This window comes from Manacus vitellinus, unplaced genomic scaffold (assembly GCF_001715985.3).
Source record: "Manacus vitellinus isolate BGI_N305 unplaced genomic scaffold, ASM171598v3 scaffold_64_pilon, whole genome shotgun sequence".
Lineage (NCBI taxonomy): Eukaryota > Metazoa > Chordata > Aves > Passeriformes > Pipridae > Manacus > Manacus vitellinus.
This window is the reverse complement of record NW_021940718.1, coordinates 2,307,994-2,325,141: the sequence shown is the minus strand read 5'-3', so window position 1 is coordinate 2,325,141 and position 17,148 is coordinate 2,307,994. Positions and strand designations below refer to the sequence as shown.

The following is a 17,148-nucleotide window of genomic DNA, read 5'->3' as shown; positions in this document are numbered from 1 at the left end:
GACACCCTGACACAGCTCTCACAGTGCCAGGGTTGCTTTTAACCAACACCTCTTCATTTTTAAGATCCCCCATTCTCTGGAGGTGTTAATCATTCAGCTCAGGAACTCTCTCGAGTGCATTTTCCTTGCTGTGTCACATCCAAGAACAGACTCTGCCAGCACAGGTGACAGTAAGGGTGGCAGTGCAGCACCCCAGCTCGGTGCTGCTGCACTCTCCCCTTCTCAGTCGGCCAAGCAGATGTTGTCACATCATTCTCTCAGCCTCCCCATCCTCGGGAGGCCTGAGCACCCCTGGAGATCAATCCCCCACTGCTCTAAGCCCATAGTCCTGCCCAGCAAACCCACTTCCTTACACACAGCCTTTAAGTACAGCTACATGCAGGTCCCTGCTCCTTGCACCCTCGTTTCAGTGCTTTGGGATGGGGATTTCTGTTCTGACTCTGTGCAGCAATTAATCCAGTGAGGACTAAGCAAACTGAAGCAAGTCTCTTAAGTGCCCCAATGTACAAATGTTTGTTATCACATACCTGAGTGCATAAATCCAGAATAGCCTCCCTCCTGCTGTGGTGCTCTCCAGCCTAGAACAAAGGTAATTTTAGCCATAATTACATAATCTGTGAGACATGCTTATTTCAGGCTAAAATGGTACTGATATTGATTGGCTATGGCTTGACTACAATAATTGTTGGAGGGTTTTTTTGCTCCATCCTAAATCACTGTGAGCTTACAATCCTGCTGAAGATTCCCTTGACACACATTTGATTTATGATTTAAATCCTACAATATTTTCTAACAGTGATGCAGTGACTTTCCTGTCTCTTCCAGCTGTTCAAAGGACAGAGAGCCACAGAGGTTCAAGGTCAGAGCAGCCCTTTATTTAGCAACAACCCCGAGGAGTTCATGTACCATTTTCAATAATGACTTGCAGCCTTTGTGCAGACACGAAGTTTTTCACCGGCTTTTGCTTCGAGTTCATTCGTAGAAAAAAAAAAAGATAAAGTTACAAAAGAACAAATCTGTTTTCAAAATTAAAAAATTTCACAGGCCAAACGTGATGCAGTCTAACTCCCTCCAGCTGTAAAGCAGATGACTTTTTGTTTGTGGTGGATCTGGCGCCGCTCACGCCCACGTATCGAATCTTCGCACAGAGACACAGCCGTGAATAGGAAGGGGGCAAGGGAGTTTGTTATCTATGACCTGGCACACATCAGTGTAGGGGTCAAAAAGGACTACAGTGGGGAGGGCGCTGTTCCCCTTCCTCTGTCCGAGGAGGTAAATTCGTCCGTTCACAGTGCTGCATCCCATGAAGAACTTCTGGGTCAAGCACTCCTCGTTCACCTGAGTCCATTCATCAGTCTCCACATCAAATCGAAAAGCTCCCCCTCCTATGGTGTACAGAGCCCCATTCAGGGACGTGATGCAGAGGTCATACCTGGGAGGGAAGAAACCCTTGATCAGCATCAGCAGAAAGATCTGGCCCCTGAAATATTCAGTGTGGTCGTGGTCCTCAAATCAAGAGTCCCATTTAAACAGAGAATCACAGAAGTGTTGCAGGGACAGGACTTCTGGATTTCTACAGTCCAACCTCTTCTTGAAGCAGGACCAACACTAGAACCTTTCTTCTTCTGCCAGGTCCCAGAATATTATTTCTTACCTTGGAAGCGGGGAGAACGAGATGACATCCCAGCTGTCCGTCTCCGTGTTCAGCCTTTGCACTCCGTCGTACACATGTCCATTCTCATCCAGGCCACAGACCACATAGATCCTGGTTCCCACACTGACTGCATCACCCCTCTCCACAGGCTGAGCCATAGGGCTCATGCTTTCCCACTCTGATTCCACCAAAGCCATGCGCTCCACCGCGGGGGTTATCCCCTCATCGGTGCTCCCGCCGAGCACGTACAGGTAGAGCCCTGCTCCCACTGCACAGTGGCTGTTCCGGGACTTCTTCATGGCTGGCCCTTCCAGCCAGCTGTTGTCCAAGCAGTTGTAGATGAGCACCCAATCCACACTGTACCACACAAACTCATCCCGGAAATATCCTCCTGTCACAAAAAGGAAGCTCCCTGGAAAGACAGCAGAGAAAAGCGTCAGTCACATGAAAGCTAAAAATGGCTCCTGAGAGCTGGGGTTCTTGTTTCGTCCTGGGATGTAGTAGTGAGGTGCAAAATGAGCAGAGAAAATCACTGCTCTATCAACCAGTTTGCAGAATTTGATTCCTCATTCTCACAGATACACTGGGCCCATGGGATGCAGGGATTCCTTCCAAGCCTGCTCCCACTCTTGAACAGAATCATGGAAACACTGGTTGGAAAGAACCTCTGGGTATCTCATTTCCAAACTCCCACCTGAAATGAGACTATCACTAACACTAATATAGGAAGCCATGGTATTGAACTGCCTTGAAATTCATCTCCAAGCATGGAGATTTCCTAACATCCATGGATAAGTTTAACGTAATGGCAACTGTAAATCAGAAGTTGCCTGACATCTGTCAAAACCACCACGAAAGAGAAGGCCAAAAAAATAACACTGCTCAAAGTCAAGTCCTTTGACTCACTGCAGATAAAGCCAGTGTAAGGAGCTCCACAGACTCCACAGTTTCTGCTACATAAAAAGAAATATTCAGCCTCGTCTAGCATTCTCCCAGGACTAAGGAAAACAGAACCACTCTTTGAGCGAATATGAACACCAATATGAATGAGGTTTTAGCAATGCTGAGCACAGCAGTTTTACAGCAGCAGCTGGACTCCCTGTAGCAGGGATTCTCTGTCTCAACTTCTGTTTGCATGTGCTCAGTCTCCCTCCTCTGTGAGTTACCTACTGCTGCCACTGCGTACTGGGTGAGGTTCCGGCGCTGCAGAGGAGAACAAGCCTGCCAGGTCCCTGTTTTAGGTAGAAAGAGAAATAATTCTTGCTGTTCCTTGTCATGCTTTCCTCCCAGGACGTATAAGGTGTCATAGCTCCGACCAGCATAAGGACACAGTTTGGGATTTTGCCAGCTGGGTGGAGGACAGCAGTCTAACTTCTTTATTAGTCTGGAAAAGACATCTGCCTCTCCACGGTGCTTGCTGCGTTTCACCAAGAGATCGAGGAAGGACAGACTCAGAAAAGCGACCCTGACTTCGCCCACCAAATCCAGAAATTCTTCCTCTCTCGTTGCTGGGTCCTCCATTATCCACCTCACAATACTGTCAAAAACCACGTCTTCTCGCGAAACGAAGAGGTCGTCGCTTCTTAGGAGCTGCATCAGCATTTCTTTGGGTAGCGCCTTAAATTCCTCCTGGCACATCACATCCCCCCAGTGAGTGACAGCCACGTTCACAGCAGACTCATACAGCTCTGTAAAGGCAAATTGCTGCGAGTAGGTCATCAGGCCCAGGCAGTTGGAAACGTGCAGCTCTCTCTCCAGAAACTTCTCGCACAACAGTCTCACCCTGTCAAACTGGAAAAAATCAGCCGTTTCCAGTAAACTGGTCACGTTTTCTTGGCCTATGAGCACTTGGGCTGTGCGAGTGAACTCAAGCAGTGCCTGAAAAGGCACTGCATCGATCCCTTGGATCACTATGTGCTGCTCAGAGCTCTCTCTTGCCCCTCCGAAAAACATGGCCTCAAAGTAACGGCTGTGCACTGAAAGCGCCCTGCGGCTGACCTGAAACAGTCTCTCTCCAACCTCAAGAACTGTGTCTGCAATGGTTTCTGTCTCAGGTCCCAGCTCCTGAGGCTCCTGTGAAGGCTCCATGCCTGTGGACTGCCAGGCAGTTAAAATTAACTCAGTCTTTACGTGGCCCTTGCTTGTGTGAGGTCTCTGGAAACATTATCCCCCTGGCTAGAATGAATATGAGATAAGCCAATCTTCCCCTAAAAATAGAATGTTTTCTACTCTCCTGCTTTGCTCTTCAGTCTTTCCTGCTGCTTTCAGAACAGCAATAGCAGAACAGCTGCATGACCAAAAAATGCAGATTTGACTGGCACCTGCCTTCACCAGGTAAGACCACAGCAAATCAGGGGGCTGTTAGCCAAGCAAAGAGCCTGGAAAAAACAGGAGAAACAACCACAAGCTTCCTAAGCACTGAGTAAGTATCAGGAAGTTGCACAGAAACATCGAGCCCATTTGGAAAAAAGCAACCATCACCACACCTTTCATCAGTTCAAGTTTAATATCGAATTCCAGAATGATTGCAGTTTTTACTACGTATCTAACTTTAGTAAGAGAGGAAGGGAAGGAGCCCCCCATTCAAACCCAGACAGCTTCACATTTAGTCATCCTCAATCTGAATGCACTAAACAAACACAATGTTTGTTTGTGCCATAGCAAATTTTTCCAAAGGCAAATGGAGGCATTTGCATAGTGACCTTGAACTTGCACAGTGACCAGAACCCTTACCTGAAGAGCCCAGACCAACAGGATTTGGTGCCAGTTCTCAGCAGAGCTCAGCGAGCAGAAGCATATACACTTCTAAAATTGACATATAGAATCATAGAACTTTTGGATGGTTTGGATTGGAAGGGACCTTTAAAGGTCATCCAGTTCCACCCCCCCTGCCATGGGCAGGGACACCTTCCACTAGACCAGGTTGCTCCAAGCCCCATCCTTAAAGGTTTCCAGGGATGGGGCAGCCACAGCTGCTCTGGGTCAGCTGTGCCAGGGCCTCAGCACCCTCATCACAAAAAATACCTTCTAGTCTGCATCACCCCTCTTTTAGCTTAAACCATTACCCCTTGTCCTGTCCCAACAGGCCTTGCTAAAATGTCTGTCCCCTGTCATTTTTGTGTTCTTCTTTTCAGGTACTTGACTCCCAAATATACCCTCCAAGTCTGCACTGCAAAGAGACACGCAGCTGCAATGAAGACTAAGCAACCTATCAAGCAGGAAATGCTGGAAACATGCACCTCTCCAGTTTACACACTTGATCCATGACTCCAGGCAGATCTCTCTGCCCTGAGAGGCCAGAATTCCCCCCAGAGAGCCTCAGCAGGTCCGTTTCTGATGCTACACACAGAGGGTGCAGAGACAGTGCATGTTGCTGTCTTCAACAGCCAGAAATCTCTCTCCCACCTAAAGGACAGCTCAAGACCCTGCTCACACTGATGGAGAGCAGATTCTGCTCCTACCTATCTGAATAAGGACTCTCTTTTGAATTGTGCATGAACAACAGGTTTTGCAGCATTAGAAAGAAATTACGTCATGAGGAGCACTACTCTTCTGTGAGCCAAAGGATGAGCCCTCAGGAGATTAAAAACCAGCAGCACCCAAGTTCATACAGGCAATGTGCCACACAAGACACCTGGTCCCTCATTTCAGAGCCTCCTGGAAAAGTCAGATTGACTGGACTGGAATTTATTTCAAGCTCCCACCCATTTCACAGCTGACCCAGGCCAGGCTCTGAATGGGAGCACAGTGCTGTGGCCAAAATAACAGCCAGTAAAACCTGCCCTTGGCAGGAACAAAACTGCTGCTGCCACCAGAGCAACTGACTCTGCCACAGCCTCCTCCTAAGGGGTCCTCAGGAAAAGCAGGTGGCAGGAGGTCACACACAGCCTACAGGCACATATCCTTGGCTGGGCAGTCTTTAAAATGCCTGACAGAGATGCACAAATCCTCAGAAGAGGGACCAGATGCTCTCAGGCCTTTCCCATCGATTTCCTGCCCAAGTGGAACATGGCTTCTGCTCTGGTCCCTCCTGATTCTGCACTGTTTATGTGTAATGCCAGCTGAAGTGCACTTTTACAGACTGAAAACCAGACATTTAGAAACAGATTCGTTTGTATTTATTCACTCAAAACTCCTCGAATCTTGCATTTTCTGCAGTATAAAAGAAATAAAAATGTTTACTTACAAATCAAGTTATAACAAGCAGAACCATCAGTGGATAGCTACAATATAAAAATATGCAGTATTTCCAGCACTGCCTACAACTGAACCTCGGAATTTTAAATATTCTTCCCCTAAAATTCCAAGTATCAAAGAGATACCTCTGTAAGGTTCAAGTTACTCAACAAAGAATCATCCCACAAGTTAGTCCAGTCCTTCTGTAAGGAATGTGTGAGCCAGCTGACACACAGATCACAGTGCACCAGACCTGGAACAAGTGCTGGAAAAGACCTTCTTGGCTACATCCCCTGCCAAGGTGGTGACACAGTACTAAACAAGGAAGGTAATTTCCCTGCACAAAAGAGACTGAACTCAACAGCAGGAAGAATACAGCACAATGCTTCCCAGCTGAGTACTGGCATCTAAGAGGAAGAAAAACATGTTTTAATGTATTTAGGCTTTGATTTAGATTAAATACAATTTAATGTATTTAAAAATGTAAAGAATATAACCAATATTTAGGGCATTCTTAACTAATTTAATGGGTTTGTTTCAAAACTCACAAGATCAAGAGGGTCTCAGACAATTAATGACAGTTTGTTCTCTCCTGTCAGCTCTAAATAATGTAGTTACACACTCATTTGGGGCTGGTGGGGGGAAACCAGAACTTACTTCTTGCATGCCCCATCCTCACATCATTTATGGAAAGCCACAAAAATAAAAGCTGACTGTTTTCTCACACTAACAAATACACATTCAAACTCCCTCCCCAAAACAGGAAGCTTCTCACACACTGATAGTTTTCTCCAATGACTTGCACCCTTGAAGCCTTCAGAGACAATCCAAAGAAAGCATTAACCATCTTGCTGCTGAATGAAAGGGTTTGGAATAGCTTCCATTCCATCCTGTGGACAGATAAGAACCACAGAAGTCCCCCTGCAAACCACGAGTCCCAGCTGACGTGTGTCTTCTGTCAATTTGAATTGGTCATCCGGATCTGAAAAGCAGAGATCCACAGTTACAACAGGAAAATTAAGGAAAAGAAACCAAATTACACACGTGTTTTTTCCAGGTGTCTCTGCATTGAACATATGGACTATATGGCTCAGGCAGCAGTAGTACCTGATGGCTTCAAGACATCACTGATTTACTGATTTTCAAAGCAGCACATGCCACAGTGAGCAATAAAGAACTTTGCTTTGTACACAACAAAAAAGCAGAATGCATTTATTAAAGTATTCAAAGGCCCTTTCATTCATCCAACCAATAGCACACGTGCAAGTGATTAAAAAAAGCCCCTGGTCCCATTTCAAAAATCATTTTAGATAAACATTTGGAGATCAGTGCAAATCAGAAAAAGACCCTGACTTCAGAATGCATTAGGGACAGAGAGCACCAGTGCATTCTCAGACTGGACCCAACAGGGCTGTGGATCAAGACAGACAAACACACATTACCCAGTTCTACCACCTGTGAGATATCACTATAGTCAATAAAAATGCACTACACATCTTTTAAAAATCCCTTTTAGGAGCAAATCCAAAGCTTCAGGTGTTACCTTGTAAGCAGTCAACTTGCAGTTTCTGCTTATTCACTCATAGATCCGTAAAATTTCTGTTAAAAACCAAATCACTCAGGGAAAGGGAAGCTTTCCCCAGACTGCATATTACTTACCTCGCATGTACTCGATGGTACCATCCAGCACGAGGTTCAGAAGAGGGTCAAAGCCTTTCAAGACACCACTTGCTATTGAAGACCACACAGAAAATGATGATTAGAGACCAAAACCAGGTATACAGCAACTCAAGACTTCATGAAAGGTACATTCCATTCTCCTTCAGTCAAGGCTACCAAGCAAAGGAGACCAGAGATACTAAAGAGTGCCCTCTATAGCAACAGTAAGTGCACAGAACCTGGTCTGTGCTGTGCCAAGTGAAACTTGGATTTTTCAATCAATTCTTCAAAATGCTCTTCGAAAAACTAACATTTTTGCTTTCAGCCCACTCCAGGGGCATTTTAAGAATACTTCTGCATAATAAATCAATACAAGTCACACTAAGGGAAAAAAAAGCGACTCTAAAATCAAATAAATACCCTTAATGAAGGTTTATGATAAAAAATTAAGCAGGAGTGTAATATTTTAAGTGCTTTTCCTCTTCCAGGTGCCCTCCCAGCACATTACCTCTTTAGCATAAGCACTGCCTCACAGGAAGGCACTGCAGACAGACCAGCACTTTGTTCTAAAGCAGATCACGATTCCACGAGACTTGTCACCAAATAAATCACAAAACTACACAGAGTGATCTCCCAGTTTTAAAAATACACTTATCAGTAAGAAGTCCAAGTAACTTCCAAACCCTTATAAGCATCAGGTCCCGGGGGGGGGGATTTAACCCAGCACAGGGTTAACTCAGACAAACAAGTGCCCCGGGGGTAGCACTGACAGCTGTGTTAGGATGCTCTTCCCAGCTGCAGAGCAAGGGACAACAGAGATGGAAAGGCACGGTGACATATATTGAACCATGAACTCTGGACATGTTTAGCATGTTCAGAGATGAAAGGCAAGACTGAAAGGCAGGACAGTTGTGTTGATCATCACAACCATAGACGTTTCTTTGCTGCTTTAAGCGCTCCCTTGCAATGCAAAAGACCTGCCGAAGCAAAGCAGGTTCAAGACAGCTAATGAAAGAAGGACAACTAATAAAAGAAGAGGTGCACCGATGAGACACAAAGATAAAAGTACAGCTAGGAGATTAATGGAAAAGCTAAAGGAGAAAAGCTTCACAGCAATGAGTAAAAGCACCCGCTAGTCCTCGCCTTCCTCGAAGGGCGAGGGGAAAGGCAAAGGAGCTCCGGGCTCACCTTCCCGCCCGCCCTGGAACTTCACCCGGATGGTCTTGTCGATGTACTTGGAGAGGTCCAAGATGCTCTCCTTCTTCTTCTTCTCCTTGTCCTACGGCAGAGAGGCACAAGGGCTGGGTTAAAGCCCTCCCGCGGTGACACAGCCCCGGAGCGCTGCTGCGGGTGCGGAGGGCAGGGTGGGGGTGCGGGTACGGTACGGCACAGTACGGAACGATATGGTACAGCACGGCACAGTACCGCACAGCACAGCACGGAACGATATGGTACAGCACAGCATTGCACGGTACCGCACCGCACCGTACGATATGGTACAGTACAGCACAGCACGGCACAGCACAGCACTGTACGATATGGTACGGCACGGCACGGCACGGTACCGTACGATATGGTACAGCACCGCACCACAACGTACGGTACGATATGATATGATATGGTATGTCATATGGTACGGATACGTCACGGCACGCACAGCACAGCACAGCACAGCACCGGACCCGACATCGGGGCGCTTCCCCGGAGCCCGGGCCGCCCCGGCACGCCGCCTCACCGCCCTATCTTCCCCGCGCCGCCGCCGCCGCCGCCCGCCACCGCGTGTTGCCCATTTCATTCGGCGCCGCCAGAAGTTGACGTTCCCGCCCCGGCCGAGGCCGTTGGCCGCTCGGGCCGGCGGGGGCGGGACGTCCGGTGGCGGGCTCTTGAGAAACCCGGTTGCGAAGGGCCCGGCCCGGCGCCAGGTCGGAACAAAGCGGGCAAGGCGGGGTCGGGCCATGGCGGCCCAGCCTCGCCTCTGGCTGCTCCTGCACTCCTGCCCCAGGTCAGTGGCTTTGCGCCGGGCCGGCGCTCCCCGGCCGAGGGCGCGGAGCGGCTGCCGGGACAGGCGGGCCCGGGCGGGCTGTGCGGGGTGTCCGGGTGTCCGGCTGTGTGGTCGGCTGTGTGTCCGGCTGTGTGTCCGGGCTGTGTGTTCCGGCTGTGTGTCGGCTGTGTGTCCGGCTGTGTGGTCCGCTGTTGTGTCCGCTGTGTTGTCGGCTGCTGTCCCGGCTGTGTGTCCGTGCCCGGGGCCGCCTCGGCGGGCGGGAGCGCCGGAGGCGCCCGGAGGTGCCGCGGCCGGCGGGGCTGCGCCCGTGTTCCGCGGGAGGCGGCGGAGCCGAGACGCTGGCGGGCCCTGCCCGCCGCAGGTCTGCCGGTGTTTGTAGATCCGTGTCTTTGGCTTCGTCTGGGACTTTTTTCCCCTTTCCGTGGTTAACAGCGTACTGCTCGTAGCTCTTCAAACCTCGGGTCCCCGTGGGCCCGGCCCAGCAGCCCAGCCCAGCCGCAGGGACGGAGCTGGGCTCGTCCCGGCTGACAGGCTCGCTCTGAGGAAGCACCAGCAGAGAAGGGGGATTTCCACCAACCCTATAATCTATCCCGAGTCTTACATTCTCATTACTTCAACATTAATTACTTTCGTAGGATAAATTTTTAAGGGTGTGACGAGCTAGGCATGTAATCCCGATACAGGAGAGAGTGGATTTTTAGCTATTGTACTACATGGTATGTAACTTTTGTATTTTAAGTTCTGGTGTTTTGTGTTCTGAAAATGTTGAAGCGTCATTTAACGTGTCGTTTAGACTTCTTAAATCTTTATTAGGTAATTTGGAGGGTACTGTGTCTTCTTAAGTATTATCGGTGTAACATCTTAACGCAGCAGTCTGATTTTTCCCTCTTCTCTATCTGTCTGCATACTGATACCTTGCCAGTGATCTTTAGTTACAGTGTGGTTTGGTTTCCAGCTAATTTCTTTATTTCTGCATCGTCCCCTTTTTTCCTTCATCATCTTTTTCTAGTCATCCCTTTCTTTTTCCTCTGTGCATTTTGTCATCTCCACTGACACTTTGTGTGGACTGGTAGTGCCAGCATAGGCCCCACAAATTAATAAAATGCAGGAATGGGTCAAAGACTGAGATGGAGTCAGTTTGATCCAGCAGTTTGGAGGTGAGCACATGACAGTGCAGGACAGCAGGTGAGACAGCCCACTGGTGGGGACTTGGAGACCTTGCCTTCAGCTCCATGCATTGCAGCACATTCCCTTCTGTAAGCATTTGCTGTGTTTGTGCAGTGGGAAGTGTTAACATGCTTGAGCAAGCTTGGGCAGGCTGGCCAGGGTGCTGAAACAGTCCTGCTGCCGCAGTGAAAAATTAATGTTCTGTGTGCTGCCAGTACGTTTCTGTTAGCCAAGCTGGCTTGTTTAAAATTTGTTTGAATACCTCATATGGTGCAGTACTTCTGCATCTCTTGTGCTTGCACTTGCTGGGATGGTTTTGGGTAGTAAATCCCCCTCAGCCTGAGGCAGAGAGCAGTGCTCTGCTGCACTTGTCCTGTCGTGGTACCCCTGTGGCTCATGGTCAGGGTCATTCTGGGGACAGAGCTGGCAGCTCTCCTCATGAGCTGCTGTGTGCATTTGCTGTGTACCAGCTGTACTCATTATCAATGGCTTACTCTTGCCTTTGTGTTGTTGTGTACCTTTGTCTCCCTCCTCAAAACAGGATAATAGAAATTTTTGTTTGTTTGTTTTTCCATGGGGCAGGAGGAGGTGGTGTCCACATTTGCTTCTGCACTCTGATTTAGGGAGAAGGAACAGCTTGGCTACTGAAGCATTGCTCTCCCAAGTCTGGGTCCTCATTTGGGAACACCTTATAGATCCAAGTGCAATCTGCACTTAGATCTTGCTTTGGTGTTCAGGTTCTCACATTTCATTTAACTTCCCATTCCTTCATGGCATTGCTACCTCTCAGTTGTCCTGTAAAAACAGCACATATACATGAGCCTTTCATTAGTGATGAATACAGTAACATGATCTGCAGGGAGTGTGCTGGATCTCACTGGCCTTCACTGTAGCAGCTTTCAGCAGAATATTGAACTGTGGTGATGGTTTTATTTTAAATCAGGGTACTCTATGATGTAGGTCCAGAGAGTTGAAAAGACTGCCTGAAATTCTGGATTGAGGTGGTGGTTGGCAGTTTACTCTCCTGGAATTGTTGCATTATGAATATGCAGCTCTCTCCCCTGCACAGTGTTTGTTGAAGAAGTGGGGTTTTTGTGTGCAGATTTACTGTCTGTTGTTGCTGGTCTCCAGATGAATTGGTGCAGTTCATGGGACAGAATGACCCCAGCTCCTGGGAACTCTGACATGGTACCTGCTCTAAGAGTAGGGATAACTCATTCTTTCCTTCTCGAGGGAACACAGCTCCCAATATCTGTCAAATCTCTCTGAGATTCAGGTGGCCAAGTCAGCTCATAGAGCTTCTGAAAGTGGAAAAGGTGTGTGGGGCATCCAGGTGAGTGTGGGGGCAGAGGCAGAGAGGGACAAACAAGACAGAGCCGCTGGGTTGGTGGCTCAGTCACTCATATTGCAGTTTCTTGAAATACTGGTGAGCTGAATTCTTCATCTCTACCTCCTTATATCATATAACTTCAAGTCCCACTGCTTGTCTCTGAGCTACATCAGTTCACTAACATTGCTGAAAAACTCACACAGCAAAAAAACTGGGGAGTGTTCTGCTCTTTTCTGCATTAAATAAACAGTGGAAGGACCTGATGAGATTCAGAGCCAACAAGCATGTCCTTCTAATGCCACAAACATTAGATTAGCTCAGTTGCCTGTTAAATTTTGCCCTGAAACTTTGTTTCAGTTGTGTCAAAACCTTTTCTAGTTTTGCAGCTTTATAGAAAACAGTTTGTTTTGTGTTAATTATACACTATTATGTGCTTTTTAAGCCACAGGATTAGTAAGAAGCAAGTATCATAATACACATTATTGTAACATCAGCTGTTATTTTTCTGTGTTTGAAAAAGACTGGACTTGACATCCAGACACTTGGAAAAGAGCCCTTGGGGGTTGTAGGAACATTGTATAGGATCTGCACAGGAGATGACATTTTTCTGCTGGGTTAATCTAGGATATGAAGTGATCTCCAGGAATTAAGAATCATCATAAATGTTGCCAACCGTGCCACTGAATCAGCAGCATTGCTTTGAACTTTTGTTGTCTGATACTTAGTGACATGAATAAAAACAAAACTGGAAGCATCAAAGTGGATGGGAGCAAACTTGTAGTGGCTGTTAACAGACTTCAGAGCTATGATTCTAAGTGATAATTGCCTTGTAAAGATGTCTGTTAATCCACTTTCTCCAAGGGACTAAATTCTTCACAGAGTTTCTAAAACTCTTCTGCTTTTAGCCCTGCTCATATTGTCTTTAATTCCTTTCATGCTTGATTTTTACTTGGCTTCTGGCACACAAACTCACATAGCTTCTAAAATGTTTTGAGCACTTCACATTAGGAACCTTTTACTCCCTTAATATTCTTTTGAAGAACATCCATTAAGTAGCTCAGGAAGCAAAATAGTGTATTACTGTCTCCAGGGTGCCATTTGGGGATTATTCCTGAGTTCCAGTAATGGTTATCTCCATGTAGCAACACACCCTGTGCTTACTCTCTTGTTTTAAAGATGTGTAGTTTATATCTTACAGATGTAAAACTTTTAACTGTACAGGTTGATTGTTCCACAAATACATAAAGCTGTTCAGTTACAGGAGTTAGTTCCTGCAAAACTGCCTGAAGATTTTGGAGAGAGTTGTACCTGTAATATTCAAAACTGAGCTATTCCATGTTCTGTTTGCTTATCTAAGCCCAGTCAGACCCTGTACAATAGGCAGGAAACACTTTTTTGTTCTGGTCTTTGGTGTGTGTCTATTTTCATCTCTCTGGCTTGTTTCTCTTGAAAGTCAAAACCAAGATGATAAGGATGGATTACTTTTCTAAACTGCTTCCTTTTGCTGAAAGGGGTTTAGTGCCATAATTGGATGCCAGAGATATGAGTTAAAAAGTCCACCAAGGCAAGTAGTTGAAGTTTTTGTTTCCTCACTCCATACACACAACAGTGTCTCCCTTTCTCCACAAATATCTTGGAAACTTGCACTGTGCTCAAGTGGTTTTGATCTGCACTGACTGATCAGTGTGACCTCCCGTGCTTCAGGACAACTGTCATTGGTTCTAGAGCACTTAATAAACACTAATGTTATTAAAAAAAAAGGGAAAAGTTGCTGCATGAGTTCACAGAGATCAATTATATACAGAAGAGCTAAATATAAAAATCTCTACCTCCTGTGTATTTTTACAATGATGTTTCTTTACTGCTTTGCTGACATCTTGCAGCAGAATGCCATCACTTCTGTGTGTGCTAAAGGGCCATTTTACAGGGGGGGTGGTAAAACACTAGCACAGGTTGTCCAGAGCAGCTGTGGCTGCCCCATCCCTGGAAGTGCTGAAGTCCAGATTGGATGGGGCTTGGAGCAATCTGGGCTTGTGGAAGGTGTCCCTGCCCATGGCAGGGGGTTTGGACTAGGTGACCTTTAAAGGTCCCTTCCAACCCAAACCATTCTATGGTTCTTAAAAGTGTTCCAAAAACCATCTTTTTACCCTGAGTGCTTCCTTAGGGGTACCTGGTAACTTCTGTGTAGTGGGGTTTGAAATAAAGAGGGAGAAATAAGTGATGGATTCTTTTAATGGATTTTTGAACATGCTTGTTAAGACATGACTTTGCTACTGACTTCAGTCATCTTTAGTATCTTGTTCCTCAGATGCTACCTGGAGAAACAGATGTGTAAGTTGTATTTGTAAGAGTGTAACTACATAATTATTGATTCATTGGTGTGTTTGGCTTATGAATTTTAAACTAGATGTTGACAGATTAGTCTGTCACAACTTTCTCTCTAATTAGTAGCAGCAATGCTTAGGGATTTCTCTCCAGAACAAGGTTTCATCAGTTCTGGTAGGCACAAAGTGATTTCCCTGGGGAAAGCTGAGTCAGAGCAATAGAGCAATTAAACATGTCTTCAGTCAATGACTTCAGTTTTGTTTGAGTGTTGGACAGGAGAAAGACAAGGAAGAATGGAAAGGGAGGAGTTGGGTGTGTGGGTAGAGGAGAGTAGGACACAAAGGGGGATGGTAGAAAAAGATAGTTGGGGGGGTGGTTTGTTTGTTTTGAGGTTTTTTCAGTTTCTGAACCCACTGCTGGTGGTGAACTGCTGGTCTCTGCTCATCCTGTGTCCTGGGGTCACTAATGAATGGCAGTGAGTGTTCCACCAGAAACCAAGTGTGTGACTAGTTCAGGGGAGCACCAGGTCAATTATTGTAGGTGTTTCAGAGATTTTATTTCTGTTTAAACACAAACTTCAAAGTGCTAAGTGCTAGTAAGGATTACTGAGTGTCCTCAATTAAAATGGAGACACTTCCCTTTACAATAGGAAACAAATGCTCTTGGAACACAGAAATGATAATGGGAAGAATCCAGTTACATTGAGCAGTGTTTGGTATTCCTAAGCACTGCATTCCCAAATCACTGGGCTAAAATAGTATTTTGAGACTGCTACAATTAATATGTGGTCAGTTTTTTCCTGTCTAATAGCTCATGAGAAGTTAAAGTACAGCTATAATTTGCATTTGCTCTCTCTTTTTATAATCTATTACCAGACAACACTACTTGAACATTGAAGTAGTTCTGTAAGAGCACTGAGACACTCTGAAGCAGCAATTGAAGATCAGCAAGACTCTCCTTCTAAAAGAAGCATTGATCTGGATTTGTATAATTGAATTACATTTTTAAAAAAAAAAGCCCTCAAAAGTTAGTTTTTTGTCCTACTTTCTGAGCATATCTTTTGTATCTCGGTGTCTTTTTGTCTGAAACATTGAAAGCTTTTTGCAGCAGCTGGTCAGAGCTTAAATTGAATTCTTAAGGTGTCGGTTCAAACCTGAGCAGATGGTCACAGAATGCATGTGAGCAGACTTGGTACCGAGGAACTGATGTTTGGTATTTTGTATGAAGTAAAGAGTTCTTAACTTACACTGTTTCAATGAGTGGAGATGGTGCCTGACACTCCTTCCAAGACAGAACCTGCAATCCCAGCCTTGCTGCCCCAAGGAGCACAGAAGTGTCCCCCAGAACTCAATGGTGACTTGGCTGATGTTAAAATGACACTCTGAATGCCTTCTTGTTCCAGCCAGGACAAGAGCCTCTTGTCAGAGGGAGAAGCATCACAAGGGACCCATTTGTCATTTAGAAATGGGCAGCAGGGTTTGTTTCAGGGTCCTTAGAACAGTAAGAACAGACCTCATGATGCACTTTGTGTTTCTTCAACACCTTCTGAGGGTGGGGAGGATTTACAATTATTTTGGCTCAATTAATATGAGAATGAAGTTAAAAGCAGCACATTTTGCAGTTAGATGTAGTTTGAGCACTTTGCTGAACAAGCAGAGTACACACAGAGTGCAGTGTATCACAACTGTGAAGATGCCTAAAACTGGTATATTTGCTCCATGTTAATATGTTTCCTTTTCTCCGTAGTCCTTGTTCTCTTTCTCCAAATTCCTACAGGATTATGTTCTCTTACTTCAGTTTCCAGGAGTTTTTCAGGAGGATTGTGACATTTACATGATGCAAAAGGTGACTGACCTCCTTATAAAAACAAGCATGACGTTCTATGGCATCAAATATCTTTGTTTAATCATCTACCTAGTTGTGGCCTCTTCCAGTCTCTTCCAATTCACTGTGGGGACAGAGTGAGAAACACAGAAGGCCTTGACACTGTGCACAGTGTTCAGCAATAACTAAAACATTAGTTTGTTATCAGTGTTGGTTTGGGCACAAATCTAAACCACTGCACCATACCAGCTGCTGTGAAGAAAATTAACTCCATTCCAGCCAGACACAGGCCTCTAATTATAAATCCTAGATATGTAATCTTCAGTACTTATAGCATATATTGTTGGAGTTTTGACAGCAGTGACTGCTGGTCACTGAAGCAGGAATAAATAAATGCAGTATGTAGATTTGAGAGTCTACATGTGCTACCTAGGACAGAAAAAGAGCTGCTGCTGCTGTGGGGTCTTATCACATCTACAGCAAAGGTGTCCAAGGTTGAGTTTTGGTGTGATGTGAATCTAGAGTTGATTGTTACTTTAGGCTGTACTTTCAAAAGTTGCTAAGGGCCAGGCCTCTTATTCATAGAATCATAGAATAGTTTGGCTGGTAAAGGACCTTAGACATCATCTACTCCCAGGCCCCTGACATGGGGTGGGCTAGACCAGGCTGTTCAAAGCTATATCCACCCTGGTCTTGAACACTTCCAGGGGTGGGGCAGCCACAGCTTCTCTGGGCAACCAGAGAAGGTTGGCAGGGCCTCACCACCCTCAGAGTAAAGAATTCCTTCCCAATATCCCATCTAACCCTGCCTCTGTCACTGGGAAGCCACTCCCCCTTGTCCTGTCCCTCCATCCCTTGTCCAAAGTCCCTCTCCAGCTCTCCTGGAGCCCCTTTAGGCCCTGCAAGGGGCTCTCAGCTCTCCCTGGAGCCTTCTCTCCTCCAGGTGAACACCCTCAGCTCTCCCAGCCTGGCTCCAGAGCAGAGGGGCTCCAGCCCTGGAGCATCTCCATG

At 46.2% G+C, this 17,148-nt stretch overlaps 2 protein-coding genes across 2 annotated transcripts; both read right to left on the bottom strand.

Annotated features, from left to right (window-relative positions):
* Window positions 1-853: 853 nt before the first annotated feature.
* On the bottom strand, window positions 854-3,757 carry LOC103758030 (kelch-like protein 24). The gene is made up of 3 exons (XM_008924233.4): window positions 2,821-3,757; window positions 1,655-2,066; window positions 854-1,432 (listed from the first exon to the last, which is right to left on the bottom strand). The coding sequence occupies exons 1-3, from the start codon at window positions 3,740-3,742 to the stop codon at window positions 1,120-1,122; spliced, it is 1,647 nt and encodes a 548-aa protein (XP_008922481.3). The 5' UTR covers window positions 3,743-3,757; the 3' UTR covers window positions 854-1,119.
* A 1,992-nt stretch (window positions 3,758-5,749) lies between these two features.
* On the bottom strand, window positions 5,750-9,446 carry LSM7 (LSM7 homolog, U6 small nuclear RNA and mRNA degradation associated). The gene is made up of 4 exons (XM_018083481.3): window positions 9,225-9,446; window positions 8,678-8,768; window positions 7,490-7,561; window positions 5,750-6,812 (listed from the first exon to the last, which is right to left on the bottom strand). Exons 1-4 carry the CDS (start codon window positions 9,444-9,446, stop codon window positions 6,670-6,672), a joined length of 528 nt encoding a protein of 175 aa, XP_017938970.1. The 3' UTR covers window positions 5,750-6,669.
* Window positions 9,447-17,148: the final 7,702 nt, after the last annotated feature.